General features: G+C 41.5%; 1 protein-coding gene across 3 annotated transcripts in view; it reads left to right on the top strand.

The window, feature by feature from the left end:
* LPAR1 (lysophosphatidic acid receptor 1) overlaps positions 1–15,408 on the top strand; it is a 65,770-nt gene that overhangs the window by 34,932 nt on the left and 15,430 nt on the right. For all 3 annotated transcript variants that reach the window (XM_090130496.1, XM_031608350.2, XM_090130497.1), the window contains exon 3: positions 919–1,666. In XM_090130496.1, the coding sequence (XP_089986622.1) occupies positions 919–1,666 (748 nt within the window). The remainder of the gene's footprint in view (positions 1–918; positions 1,667–15,408) is intronic.

The following is a 15,408-nucleotide window of genomic DNA, read 5'->3' as shown; positions in this document are numbered from 1 at the left end:
GTCCAAAACTTGGGGTTTTTTTGTTTGCATGTTTTAATGGGAAAAAAATTCTTACATTTTGATGTTGATCTGTTATTTGTTTGGGTGTACTACCTGCTTTCTTGCTAAAACTCCTCTGTTTCTGCATTGAGAAAAATAAAAATGAATTTCAGTGAGTAGAGTTTTGACAGCAATAAAACCAGAGACAGGTCTCCTGAGTCTCTTCAGACTGAGACATTCTTATTGGTTCTCTTTTTATTATCATTTCATCCTTGAGTCCTTTCTGATAAAGCACTCTAAACAAGGATCCACTGTGTTAGTACAGAAAGTTTCTTTTTGTGAGATTTGGCTTTTGGGAATTGCACTTTGAGTAAGTGATTATAATAGAACAACAAGAAATGTCCCTGATGGAGATCTGAGTGAATTAAAACCTCCTGGGAAGTGCAGCAACCTTTCTCCCTTTTTAAGGTCTTCCTTTTTGAGGAACGTGTCGTATATCACAGCTACAGCCAAACAATGCTTTTATGCACTCATAACATAAACAAAGTGTTCTGTAACAGAGTTAACTTCTTTTAATTATGAATTGCATGCCTGTCTCCCTAAGTGAATTTTTCGGCAGGTCTGCCTGGACAGAAGCTCTAATGTTTATTATGTAATTTACAGCTGTGACAGAAATTGAGCTCATTCCCAGAGCAGAATGAAGTATTCCCAGTTGCTTCTAATCTGGTTGAAGTTACTAGACTCCTCAGAGCAATAGTTTGTGATTTGTGAAATGCTGTTTGTTCTGAAAAAGTAAATTTGTTCTAAAGTGTGTTCCCTTTCTTACTCCAGTGCCTCTCCCTGCTCTCTTGTGCATGCCTTGTCTGTGGAGGCAATCATATGTTTTCAGTTCTGATGTCGTTCTTTTTCTCTCTTTCCCCGCCCCCCCTCTTCTTTCAGTCCACAGCCATGAGCGAACCACAGTGCTACTACAATGAAACCATTGCCTTCTTTTATAACCGGAGTGGAAAATATCTAGCCACTGAATGGAACACTGTCAGCAAGCTCGTAATGGGCTTGGGGATTACCGTCTGCATCTTCATCATGCTAGCCAACCTCTTGGTTATGGTGGCTATTTATGTCAACCGCCGATTCCACTTTCCTATTTATTACTTAATGGCCAACTTAGCTGCTGCGGACTTTTTTGCAGGGCTGGCCTACTTTTACTTAATGTTCAACACGGGACCTAATACTAGAAGACTGACTGTAAGCACCTGGCTTCTCCGTCAGGGTCTCATTGACACTAGCCTGACAGCCTCTGTGGCCAATCTGTTGGCCATCGCTATCGAGCGGCACATTACAGTCTTTCGCATGCAGCTACATACTCGGATGAGCAACCGGCGAGTGGTGGTCGTAATTGTTGTTATCTGGACTATGGCCATCGTAATGGGTGCCATACCAAGTGTCGGATGGAACTGTATTTGTGATATCACTCACTGCTCCAACATGGCACCGCTCTATAGTGACTCCTACCTGGTCTTCTGGGCTATTTTCAACCTGGTCACTTTTGTGGTCATGGTGGTCCTATATGCTCATATCTTTGGGTACGTCCGCCAAAGGACTATGAGAATGTCCAGACACAGTTCTGGACCTCGCAGGAATCGGGACACCATGATGAGCCTCCTGAAGACTGTGGTCATTGTGCTTGGTAAGTTTTTACTTTGTCCCCTCTACCTCCCCCACTCTGTTTCTTACCAGGTGATTGCAGTAATGCATGTCCAGCTTCTGGGAGGTCAGCGTCATTTGGAAGATGATAGAAGAGGTAGGGGCAATAAGAAGCCCCAGCATTCATTACTGTATGGGTATTATCAAGTTTTTATGAAAAAGGATATACAGATGTGGTCATCCAGTTACGTAACATGAAAATGATGAAAATAACAGGATCTTGATAAGTAAGGGATTTTAGAAGCAATGCAAGTTTGAAACCTTTTCTAGCAGCTTGTCCCCAGCACTGTTCACCTATTGGCATGGGAAGATGCCAAATGAAGAAGTTCCATCATACACTAAATACCTTTTTTTCCTTTCTGCTACCCTAAAAGTGATGTGTGTATTCGAGTAGTATTTTGTGTCTGAAGTAAAAGAAGAAGCTAGAGGCTCTTATTGAAGGGATGCTCAACAAGGAGTAATGGCCTATAATGTGAACACAGGAAGTTCCATACTAACATGTGGAAGAACTTTACGGTAAGGACAATGGAGCACTGAAACACATTGCCCAGGGAGGTTGTATAGTCTCCTTCTATAGAGATATCCAAGACCTGCCTGGACCCACCTGAGTGACCTATTGTAAGGGTACCTGCTTTAGCAGGGGGACTGGACTCAATGATCTCTTGAGGTCCCTTCCAACCCCTACAATTCTGTGATTCTGTGACTTCACATGCTAAACAAGTCTTTCTGAACAGTATGCTCAGGTCTTTGCTGTATGGTTTGGCACATCTGGAGTACCTGCCTCTATTTATAGGGAAAGATACCACATGAGGTATTGGTACAGTTCTCTGGAGGTCCCTAAGGTTCAGGGCTTGGAAAATGAGGAAATATCAAGCAAATATCACAATGCACTTTAAAGGTTTTCTGTCTTCTTGGACAAGTGTATTTGATTTGATTTTGTGCTTTCTGCTTTCTTATGCAAAAGCATATCCTGGATGATACCACATCCTGATGATTATCCGGGCAGTTCCTTCAGTTCTTTGTTGCAGCTGATGATGGTGAGCTGCAGGCAGGTAGGGATGGTGCTAGTTATCTCTGTCCCCAGCTGTGTACCTACTCATGAGGTGCTTCAGCATGGCACATGGGTCCCTTGCAATGCTAGTCCCTTGTTGTGTTGTAAACTTGGCCTAGTTATCCATAAGTGCAACTGACCCCAAGTCTGCAAGGACCTAAACTTAGCCAGAATTTTTGCTTTGACATCCTGAGTTCCAGTCGCTTTACACTGCGACTTTTGATTTCTAGCACTTACTACCTGCACAAAGAAGATAGTTGACTTTTATCATCAACTTTGAGTCACTGCAGCAACTCTTATTTTAGTTAAAAAATGTAAATGCTGTTTTCTCACCTAGTGATTTTTTTTTTAATATGAACTGTGTAGTCAACTGACTTGTTTACCTATTGAAAAGGTAGTCCTAAGTGTTCTGTTTTATTCTTCAGGAAAAGAATAACTTCGTGTTTTGCATGGGAGGCTGTAGGAGTGCGTAAAACCTCCCGTGATTTGGACAGCTGCCCCTACCTCCCTCCTCACAGAAGGCAAGATGAGGTTAAGAAAATGAAAAAGAATAGAGTTAGATTTTGCAGACTTCTTTTTTGGAAATAGATCCTTGTTTCCTCTTCTGAATTAATTGTTGTTCATACACCACTGAAGTATTTCCTCTGAGCAAAAGGACTGTTTCAGGCTTTTAAAAACACGACTGGGGGATAGTAAGCACTGATATCAGTAAAATACATTCTTGCAGGAATAAATAAATACAAGTGACTCAATAGACAGCAAACTGTAGTTATTATGAAGCACATATGGAAATAGATGGCTGTGTAAGTAGTGACTACATCCTTCTCTGTTCTCCCATGGTTAAATAACATTCAGTCAAGGTGACTCGAGTTTAAATGCTGCTAAAGTTCACCAAGATCTCTGATGCCACATTTAGATTATTTTGAGTAAAATTTATCAGTACTGCAGGTAGTGCATGTAATGTTTTCCATAAAACTTGAACAATGCCTTATTTCCTTTCCCTAAATTCAGTGCTGTGCTTTGCAGTAGCACCTCTACTAATCTACATAAGACACCATTTATAGCGAGAGACAGTGGGTTCTTGTATTAAATCTCGAAGAGAAATGAATCTCCAGGCGGTTTGCTTGGACGAGTTCAGTCACAGAGCCAACAATTAAAACCATGCTTTCACCTTGCTCTCAGGTTTCTCAGGCACAGCTGCAAGATGAAGATGGGGGCAACCTCAGAGACTGTGGAGGTTCAATGTTTGTATATCAGGACATTTAGCAGATGACCAGCTGAGCCATGAGAAAAGCTCGTTAGTTGCCACCAGCGCACGAGTGCTGTCCCACATCTCCAAATAATCACTTGCAAGGGAATTGTGCTTTCTGGCTCTGAGCAGTTGGAAGCGCTGCTAGGTAAAGCCTGAGCTCGGATGAAACCTGCAGCAACCCCTGATGTACTGGTGCTCTTGTGCTGCTTGAAGTCCGCTTGCAGATCTCGTTTACAGTTTTCTCAAGCAACAGATTGAATTCCCTAATGTGGTATTTCCCGATTACCTCCTTCCAAAGGCAATGCTGTAGGGGCAAAGTTTGTTACTGCTTTGGCAAAGGCAGTAAAGATGAGTGGATCTCCAGGGCTGCTTGCAGCAGTGTGCTGAATGTTTATCTCATGACCTCTGCTTTTTCCTGCATCAGTGAGCCTCTGTAACAGAAAGGAAAAGACCCCTCTGCCTTCCTTAATAATGCAGAGGAGACTAATACATCACACTGAAGGCAGACACCAACTTCTTCTGAAGGCAGAGAGAGGAAAGGCAGTGTTGCAGTGTGTGAGAGGCTCTGCTCACTGCTGAATGGGGAAGGAGCTGGAGCGATTCCCACTGTGGGACCCTTGGAGGCGAGGGAGGCTGGGAGCTGGGTACACCTGTGCGTGCTGGCAGGTGGAAACGCACACATCCTTGCTTTAGGACCTTTGTTAGAGTTCTTGCACTGAGCGCCGTGTCCCTGGCTGCGCACAAGAGGCCAACTGTGCATCAAGAGTAGTCAGGGTCTGGCACCCAGCATCATCCCAGGGTGCCGAGTCCTAGGAACACATCAGAGGCAGAGAACAGGGTTTTTTTTTCCCCTTTTTCTTTCTCTCTTTCTTTCTTTCCTTTTTTTTTTTTTTTTCCCTCTCTTTTGTTTTTGCTTTCTGTTGTGTTTTAGGGTTTTTTTTCCTCTTGAGTGAAATATTTTAAACAGAAGGAAATGATTTCATAGTTAAGCCATTTTTTTTTCATCTAACAAGGCAGCTTTTGAAATTCTTTGAATGTAGGAAGGAACATAAAGCTCTCTCTCCAGAGCGTGCCTTTTCTTGCACACTGGGGCCAAGGCAGGACTGATCTGTACACCACACACAGCCATAAAGCAGGATCTGGCTTGGCTTGCAGCTCAGTGACACTTTGCATTTCACCACTACCATGTGTTACGTTTAAACAAGCCATCAAATGAACAAGCAGAAACACAGTGGATGCAATAGCCAAAAGCTGGCGTCATCCCTTCTGTCATCCCCATTTTTGTGTTTTATTTTTAAGGACAACTCTAAGCTGCTTTTTGTGGTAGAAGGCACCACCAATGAATCTCAGAACTTCAGGCCAAAAAAAGAGCTCTGCTTTAGTTTTCCATGACCTGAAAGAAGACATGAAAGGTGAAGTGTTTTTAGACGTTTTTATAAAACTATTTTTGTGGGTAAATATCAGCAGAGATCACAAGTGCTGATCAGACTGTATGGTCTCCTGCCTTGCTTACAGCTCCTGTTTTCATAATGTAAATAACTCTTCCTTATTCTTCTGTGCATATCTTTGGGCAATCTTCTGTATCTAGATGGTAGTTTTTGTCTGAGAGCCTTTCTCATGGCACCATTATGGTACAAAAAAAATAATTAAGGTTAAAAAAAAAAACCCACGAACCTGAAACTGGTGTGTGGTCCCCCTGCAGAATGTTTAAAATTGTGAAGCAGTTTTGCCCGTCCTTTCTCAGTAATTAGTCAGTAGCTCTCCATGAGACAGGGTAGGAGACTGCTGTCAGTGGGATAATGATATTGAAGTTTTATAACTACATTTTAAGTAATAATAGCAACAACTCTTCCATAGTCAGATACAGTTAGCCTTACTTCTCCGTGGTGTTTGGCCAAAACCAGGCATGCTTGTTGGGCTGAGCAGCACAGCTACACCCTGACAGAGGCAGAGCAAACAATGAATTCCTTGCTGCTCACCCCTTAAGCTCCTGAAAACTGAGAATATGCTTTGGGCCTTCACTGACTGTAAGATTATCTTCTTTGCTTGTAGGGACGTGATTTAATCTGCAAAATGTGGAAACTAATGTGAGCACAGATAAAAAAAAGTGGAGGTTCCTTTTGTCTAAACTGTTTTGATTTAAAGGAGTCTTACTGTGTTTGAAGATAGTCCCTTGCCTTTCTATAATGAAGCAATAAATGCAAGGAATACATCTGGAAGTTCAGTATAAACATCTGGAAGAGTGGAACTGCTCAGTAACAGCTTTTTTTTCTGCCTTTTTTTTTTTTTGCCACAGTTATGAATTGCATGAGGGACCAAGAGACTTTTTTTTTTTTTTTTTTTGGTAGCTTTTCTTTCACAGTTTGGTACCAGATAGGGTTATAAAGCTGCAAACAACAATTATGGTTAATGCACCAAGTTTCAGTATACTGTAGGCAGGCAACCAAGGCAAATAAAATACGATATTGATAACCTTAACCTTTCTGTCTGTCTGATTGTCTGATCAAAACTGTGGAGATCTATGAGAGTATGTTTTTAAAAGATGTTTTCAGTATCATTGCTGTCTCTCCTGGCATGCATTCTACATCTTTCCCCACTCCCTCCCCGGGAGTATAACTACTGCATAGTTCTTCATGCAGCATGACTTGTAAATTGTCAGTAGGAAATGAAAAGGACAAGAACTAGTGCTACAGTCTGAATGAGAGCATTCTGAGTTTCACCAGAGGGATGCCTTTATATTCATAACTCTCATGCAACATCAGATGATTAACAGGCATTGCCCATCTTCATTAGCTCCTGAACCTTAAGGCTTTGATACACCTAACCTTTCTTAAATATGTTTCACCCATTGCCAAGTGGTCCTGGGTTGATATCAAGATGATATTGTCTAGACAGGACTTGGTCATGACTTCAGTTGACTTTCAGTGGACCTTCCCTGCCCATGGAAGGTTACTGTCATGGTCCAAAGTGAACATCAGCTCTGGTAGCATATGCAGCTGATAAAAGGATGCTTCAGAGAGGCTGAGGTTGAACTCTGAGCTCTGCGACAGGAAGGGGACAGCTTGACTTCTCCATCTTCTCTTTGAGGAGTTGTGCTGGCAGGAAGAGAGAGACAATCTTCAGCAGCATTTTTCAGCTGGCCATGAGCCTGTCATCTTTAACACATCCTCCTACAAAGTATTGATGGCCCTGTTCAGAGAAAACAGTAGTATCCAGGTTTTTTTTTCACTAACATTGTGTGTTTCATGGACAGCTGAGTTGCGTAATGAGGTCTGGCCAGCATAAGGACATTTCCCATCTTCTCTGAAAGTGAGGGAGTGTGAAGTCATAAATACCAGGTTACCCTGTGGCCAGCACGGGGTCTCATTCAGAGTTACCAACCCAGACTGACCCCTGCATCACAGTAATGTTGCTTGTGTATTGATTTAGTCCTGGCGGAAAAACAAGGCAATAAACTCTGGGACTGGCGCTGGCAATATGAGCCTGAGCATCAATGACTTTCTGTTGTAACACACAGAGTGCAGTTATGCACAGTCCCAGTGTCTTTAGATAAGTATATTTTAAAAGTGCATAAACTGTGAATTTAACCCACAGTCAAGTAAACTGGGAAATTGTGGCTGATGGCCGTAGTCTAAATGGAGTGCCCCTCATGGAGTTTACAAGATTAATTCTTATTACTATTGCATGGGGAATGTGGAGGAATAGAAGATTTATAATAAGTGCTTTCAAAGCTGTAGTATGGCTGCAGTACTTCCGAGCTGTATCACCAACTATGTGCATGAAGAAGTGAAATCATTAAAATTATGCTGCAATATTTTTAATATCATATTTTGGCCTTTATGATTTTTGGTAGCTTGGATCTTCTTCTTTTTTTCTCAATGGAAGAGCAGTTATGATTGCTCCTCTGAAGCTTCCTTTAAGGAAAGTAGTGCATACAGTTGTGGTGCAGATGGTTTCAAAAATTGTTATTACATATTATCCTTTTTTTCTTTTCTGTCCTAATGATATTTTGATGTTGGAATTAAAAAAAAAAAAAAAAAAAAAAAAAAAAAAGTGTACCTTCATCTTGCACGTAGGTGAGGAAAAATAGCAGTCTTTAGATTATTGCTATTTGTTGCACTGTGTAACTGTGAAGTTACTCTGATTTAATACCAACAAAGAATAAAATTTTCATGCTGTTTATTATCTATAACAAAAGCAGGTTACTACTTCTTACATGTAAGTGTCTGTATTCTTATTTTCTTGATGTAGTTCTCTTGCTGTATTGACTCGATACTGCAGTTTGAAAAAAAAAGGACGAATACTTTTTATAAAGATCTAATTAAAAATCAGAGGGATGGGTTTCTGCTCTCAGTTGAAATAATGGAAGTGTGAAAACTTGCGAAGTTACAATGCATACATCATTATGTAGTAATTTGTACTTGATGTTTTTTTCTTGCTTTCTTGCTTTTTCTATGCTGCTAGAAAGAGCAGTATTCTTTGTGCTCTCTGACACTTAACAAGTCACATTTGCTGATCAGTTTTACTGCTGTATTTACTCCTGCAAATGTAGTCCAGCTGATCTTATCAAATCACACCTATAGCCCCAAACCAAATGAATTCTCAGCTGCTGAGAGGTGAGGCAGGTGAGGGTACAGAAAAGAGAAAGAATAAAGAAACGTGGCATGTAGAAATTACACTGTGGACTGTTTCTTTGTGCGATAAACCTCCTGACTACCTTCCTTTTTCAAAACAAGCCTGTGCAAGCTCTCTCTCCTAAAGGAGAATTGTTTGGTGCCTTGGAAGCAGGCAGCTCTTTCTCTGAACCTGGAGCCTGATGGGGTGTGTTACAAGTTTAGTTAATAATGTTTTAATTTCTTCACTGACTCTCACAATTGAATTTATTACATTCTCAGCTAAAGCGGATATGTCCTTGGTAACCGTCTTTTCTCTAAAGTATTCCAGGTATCCCCTTGTAATTCATCATTTCACCCTAGGGAAACCATTTGAAACTTTTCCCCTTCTTTCCCCCCTCAGTTAAGAATAAGTACTATTTATTTGCATTTGGGATCCTTTGAAACTGTGCTTTGAGGAACTTCCATCATTTCCCAAGGCGGGAATGTGGTTTTATTTATTTATTTTTTTTTTTTGAGGGGGAAAAATCGCTCTAGTAAATCCATTCCTTTACACACGATGGAAATGAGACTTTAATAAAAGTCTTTCCCCTGACTTCACTGTAATTTAGTACCCTTCAGGGAAGAAATAAACTTGAGGGGCAAACGAGAACTCTCTGGGTTCCTCTAAGAATGGCCAGAGAGAGATAAAACTTGAGTAGTTCAAGGTTACATTTTTATTTAAAAATAAAAGTGAAACAGAAAGTCTTGTAATTGCTTGCATTGGTTGTTTCATGTTTCAAAAAGTCTTTAAAAATAAATTTCAGAAATAGGTTTTCTTCTCTACAAGGCCAAAGGAATTGTTTTTTTATCTTTATTATGAATAGTAGCATTTGGAAGTCACACCCTTATCCCCAGTCAGCAGAAAACAACCTTTTCCCTTGAGTCCAGGTGAAGTAACAAACCGCTGGCTCCAGAGTTAAATTCACGTAGTGAAAATGCGCGCTAAACCAGAATGAGTCAGCACCATCGTGCTCTCTCTGCTGCCGTAATTCCACTTAGCAGTGCTGCAGCCATGACCGCAGCCATCAGCCTGGGCCTCTCTGAAGGGGCTGAGATGGACGCGTGCCTGTGAGGCATTTGTTTTAAGTCAGAACTCTCAGCAACCTGAAAAAAAGCTGAAGTTAGAAGTTGTGATCAATAAAAAAGCAGGTAGTCAGTGTGTCTAAGTAGATACGCTTGTAACAGCCCAGCACACAGCTAAGAAAGCCTTCTGATCTCAGACTTCTCCTGCTGCATTTTTGGAACAGAAGATGGGAATCTGTCCTCTAGAAGAGGTGACAGTCAGGCTTAGAGTACATCATTTTGCAGTGTGCAGAGATCTGGAGTATACAGTACAAGTCTGGCCACTGGCTTGCATTTTCATTTGCGGGATGGCATTTGTGTATCGGTGGAAACTGCTGAAGTGCTAAGCCAAGAGAGCAAGGCCAAATTTACAGCTAGGCCTCAGCTTAGGGCTGTGTGCACAAAAATGCCAGCTGTTAACTTGTCACATTGCAAAACTGTACTCAGCAAGGCACTGAACGACTGTTTGTTTGGAGCAGTGGAAAACATTTTGAACAAGAGGCTGTTTTGTGGGAGAGGAGAAGGGTGATGCTGGCATGTTGCTTCGTTCCACACAGGCTGCAGGAGCAAGAACTCTGGGTCCTGAAAATAGAAAAATAGAATTTTCTGTCTGAAATTATTCCTGTCTCTGTAGTTCTAATGGCTCGTAACATCAAAATATATAATTGTTTCCAGTAGGAATGCATGTGGAGACATCTAAGATGCATCATCTGCCCTCTTCCTGGCTGGTGGGTAGTGATTGCAGCCTTCAGACAACAGCCTTTGTGCCCCCCTGCTTGCAGTCTCCACATGGGAAATGTGTTAAAGGAGAAGGTCTGTTTTTTTTGTCAATGCATGCATTTTGAAGCTGAAAGTGAATGACAAATGTGATCGGAGCGCTTCTGTTTCTGGAGTTACTAGGAGGACAGCTTCCTGTTTCATAGAGCTGTGGATGCCATCACTGAGCTCACGGATGCACATGTGTTTTTTTGTTTCAGACGAAAGTCTGCTTTTTTAATTTATGTTTTCAGCCTTTCTATGAGTAAGGTTCAGTCATGCACTTGCACACTTGTTGCACTTCTTTAATGCTGAAAGTAATGACAACAGCAGAAAATCCTCATGCTGTCTGCAGGTCTCATTCTAGAGCCCTTCATGCTGGAACCCTTCCACTTGGCTCAGCCTAAAAAAGAAAAAAAGCCCTCTGTCTGTCAGATGATGTTGGAAAATGCGGGTGCTTGCAGAAAAGCAGGTGATCATGCCTGCTGCATCATGGCTTGGGCCATGACATGCTGGTGGTGAGCGTGGTGTTGGCCTGGGTCTGGGCATTTACTTGTCCCTCCTCTTCCTCTCCACTCCCCATAGTTGCTCTGTCAGAAATCCTAAACCCATTCGGAGCCTGGCTTCCCTCAGAATTTACTCTTGTTTATTTTGATTGCTGGCACAGGGAGAAAGGTCAAAAAGCATGATGAGTGCAAGCTTGGAGGAAAACCTGGAGAGCAGATAAAAGGGCTCTGAGCTGGTATGGAAGGGCTTTAGAAGTGATGATATCACTTGTTAAGTCTGATGCGTTTCTTTTCCACTCTGAAGTGCTGTCGGTGGTGGGAGGCTGTGCTCAATAATGAGGTGCTCAAACTCAGAAACCTTCCATAAGTGGGTACTTCGTGTTCAGAGGGCATCTGCTGCAGTGTGCTGGAGCAGTAACCTTTGGATGCTGGTGTTGAAAGCCTAGAGGGTTATTTGGAACAACCAAATCAACAGAACCAGACTTCCAGTAACTCAGTGAGGGAATTGAGGAGGAGCATGACGGTTGGTCTTTGTTGTGTTGGACTAAGGTATGTCTCCCTGGGTCTTTCTGCATCAACAAATGACTTTGTATCTTAGTATGCATTTGCAAATATAACTGTGGGTTTGCAAGGACCATTTAGTTTTTTTAAATATCTCCTTTTGTGAGAGAGGAAGTGTTCTCTGAAGGAGAGGGAGATAATTTCGCTGTTACAAGAGCAAAGTTGCCAAGCTGACGTATTTATCTCCTTTTCATGGAAATTGTTTCCTATCACCTTGGACTCAGTGCCTCCCTTGTTCACCTAAAAGCAGTTCTGGGAGCTGTTTCCTATTTTCTGATACTGCTGTAGCAACAGGAAGAAGTCTTTCTTACATATGGTATTGATAAATCTCTTCTCCCCTTGTTTGAAGTTGCCTCTATGTGCCCACTTTCTGCTTTTCTAGAAGTATAAGGAGTAACAAAGACTTGAATTTTTCCCAGCAGAAGCTGTGTGTATAGAAAGAAAAAAAGCTGTATAAATCTATTGTGTATTTGTAGAACAGTTGCTGCACTCTTCCGTTAAACAAACTAAAAATGAAATTTCAGTCCATAAAAGGAAAAGAAAGGATACTTAAAAAATAAAAAAAAGATGCAGAGTGGTTTTAGATATGTAACTGGATGTCTTGAGTTGCATGGGGTTGTTTTTTTAAAGTTGTTAACCGTTGTTAATCAAAATAAAGCTATTTAATGACACATTTTCTACCATAATTGCATCCAACTCCTTTTAGAGGAGAGGGCACTGCACACCCTGCTCACAAGATGTGATGCAGTTGTACCAGCGCTGGGGACTCACTGTCACTTGCCAATCCCTGCACATGTATCAACCAACTCCCAAGAGCTGTGCAAAAGAGCATCTGCATAGTTACCAGAGAACCATTTCATTTCAGTCAAAGTGAGCAGCTGAAGAACAGCCTGGGTTTTGATTTCTCTCCTCAGCTGGCAGCAGGATAAGAAACAAAGAGGGACTGATAACATTATTACAAAGCCAATATTGTTGTCCTTATTAATCATCAGCTGCAAGGTCTGTGTTTGACACAGGTGGGCTACATTTAAAAATTTGCTAGCATACCCATTTATTTGGGTGGGTACTTTAAGTAGTGAGATACCAAGCTCCAGCTTACAAACATTTATTGGGGAAATATATTTCTTCCAATGGATAATAAGGAATCACCACCTTAAGTGATGTGGAAGGCAGCCCTTTCTCTCAGTTAACTGGGAAAAGGGCTATGAAGAGGTTTTCTGAGGGAGCCAAAGCATGGCTTTTCTGTTGCTTTTCTGAAAACAGAAAGGTGACTGCTTTGGAGGCAGTGAGTAACATGCAAGATAGCTGCACCAGTCTAAAAATCAATGCTGTTGCATCCCCAGTGCATAACCAGGATGCAAAGAACTTGACCAACACAGCAGTACTGCCCAGCATAGGCAGTGACACAGCATTCTTTTGCATGTTTATGTGGTTGTGGAGGTTTTAATAGAGTGTGTTTTGTTGTTTGTGGTTTCTGCCTTGGTTCCTCTTTTTGCAGCTCTTCTTGTGGCTGATGATTGGAGTATGGGAGTTGTGTGTCTCTCCTGATTCTTCAGTTAAGGTTTGAATGCTCTAAACATGAGGATTTGGGACTGCTCCCATGCAGATGCATTCAGTGCAAACCAACTTTTATCCCAGGAGATCCCCTGCCTTTGTTGTGTGTATGCCCAAGCAAAAAAAAAGTTAGAACAAAACCAAAACACATTAGGACTATTTTTTCCCTTTTAATCTTACAAAAAATATCGTATTTTTATTTTCTGATGGGTGATTTCTGAAGCAATAGCAATGTACAGGGATATTTGATTCTCCAATTTCTGAATCAAAAGGTTCTTTCTGTTTTGTACTGATGTTATCCAGCGTTCCCTATGCAGCAGCTCTTGTTTGCATCTCACTGCACACAAAAGGAACTGCTGTGTATTGCTTGTAGTTGTTATCTAAACTACCTTTTAAACTTTCTGAACTCACATTAACCATTTGTAACTTGGAAACTTTGCCCGTCCCACTCCTTGGAGGAGCAGAAGAGAGCATTTGAGGAGACTGCAAGCTCTTCCACTTTAGGGCAGGAGGTGCATGTATGTAGTGTTCTGGCTGAGATGTTCAGCTGTTCCAGCCTCCATGCAAGAACAAGAAATTACTTCTTTTCAACCTGTGAAGAAATTAGAGAGGTCACAGTGTGCATTTGGGGTACTTCAGTGTTATGCTTTCATGTGTGTTCCTACAGCTTCACTGGAAGCATATGATTTGACATCTAAGTCTATTTATAGTGAGTGTTTACATGTAATTTAAAATAGTGAAAGGCTTGCTTGGTCAGTGCTCTTCTGCTGCAGCCTCTGAGCACATGCCATCATAAAGCCTCAGTATCCATTTGATAACTGCACTGACTGCATATTAAACTTCTAAGTGCCCCTTTATGGCAGGTGTGAGTATTGGTGTGAAGGAGGTTTGCACGGGGACAGGTGTAAAACCTCAAAGCCAAGGAAGTTACCTTTGAAAGAATGTCATCAGCCTGGCTTCCAGAAGCCATCTGCAATGCAGGCTGAGAATAAATTGGTGTTTCTTACAATGCATGGCATAGTTTCTAGGAGCTGTGTGATGTGTTTATGAAGGTTTATGCATCTATTTCAACAAAGCTTTCTTTTGTAGTATGGAACAGTGGAATGTATTCATTGTTCCTTAAAGAGCTGATGATTTTTTTAGTTACTATTCAAATATAAGTACCTGTTACGTAGTGTAGTGGAGCAGGGAATGTAGTAGTGTAGTGAGCTGGCCTTTCACCTGCCCTCTCTGAGCCACAGGCGCTATTCTGACTTGGATCCACTTCCCATCAAGAGCAGAGTTTGCTGCAGCTCATCATCCTTCATATTGTTATTTTGTGTTTTGAAAAGGTGAAAATGAAGGGAATGTGTATTAGCTGATAGGCTATGTATATATATGCCTTATATAGGCCATGTAGGTTAAAACAGCCCCCATTAAGGATAATCAGCATTAATCTTTGGCTGTTCAGCCAAAGATGCATGAAGAGAGTTGCCACTGAATATCACAGAATGACTTGGGTTGAAAAGGACCTGTAAGCCCACCCAGCCCACTCATATCCATGTCCATACCCTAATATCCTTTCTGGCAGGGCTGCTCTCAGTGAATTCTTATCCCATTCTCTACTCATATCTGGAATTGCCCCCAACCACATGGCCTTGCACGTGGCCTTGTTGAACCTCAGTAGGTTCCTGAGGGCCCACTCCTCAAGACTGTCAAAGACCCCCTGGATGGATCCCTTGTGCTGGTTTTGAAGAACAGAAAAATTCAGCTTCTTTCCATGTGGAGTAAGGAGGAGTCCATTTAGACAAACCAGATAATTAGCTGAAAATAATTAACTTTGCATTTCTAGCTGAGGAGAACATTTGGGCTTTCAGTGTGTGCACACATCAGATACTGCCATATGCTATTCAGGGAGAGCAAAAGGCTTCCGGATACACTGCGCTGCTCCACCACACAGGCATGTAAGCTCTGGATTAAGCCATGTGCACACAAGAAATGAGACTTTTTAAACACATTACAGAGCATACTTTAGTGATGGGTGCTGTTTCTCATGAGGTTTTCATGTTTTCAGGGGGAATTCTTCATTTCTTGTGTTTTACATTGCCACTGGCATTCTACCTCATGTTTTATTCAGTGTGTATTAAAAACAGATTTATTTAAACAATGAGTAGATCTGAACAAACTGTTCAGGAGCATGCACTGAGGATTTAACCTCTTAAATTTCTTTTATGAATATGGATCTTAATTTCACAAGCCAAATGTGGGTTTATCTCTCCATCTGTAGGGGAGCACTACCTGGGTGGGAGGACCACCTTCTGAGTAGGTGAGTGGTAGCTCAAAACATCT

The sequence above is a fragment of the Phasianus colchicus genome, chromosome Z (assembly GCF_987193195.1).
Source record: "Phasianus colchicus chromosome Z, bPhaCol1.hap1.1, whole genome shotgun sequence".
In the NCBI taxonomy this organism is placed as follows: domain Eukaryota; kingdom Metazoa; phylum Chordata; class Aves; order Galliformes; family Phasianidae; genus Phasianus; species Phasianus colchicus.
This window is presented reverse-complemented; position numbering and strand designations above follow the sequence as displayed.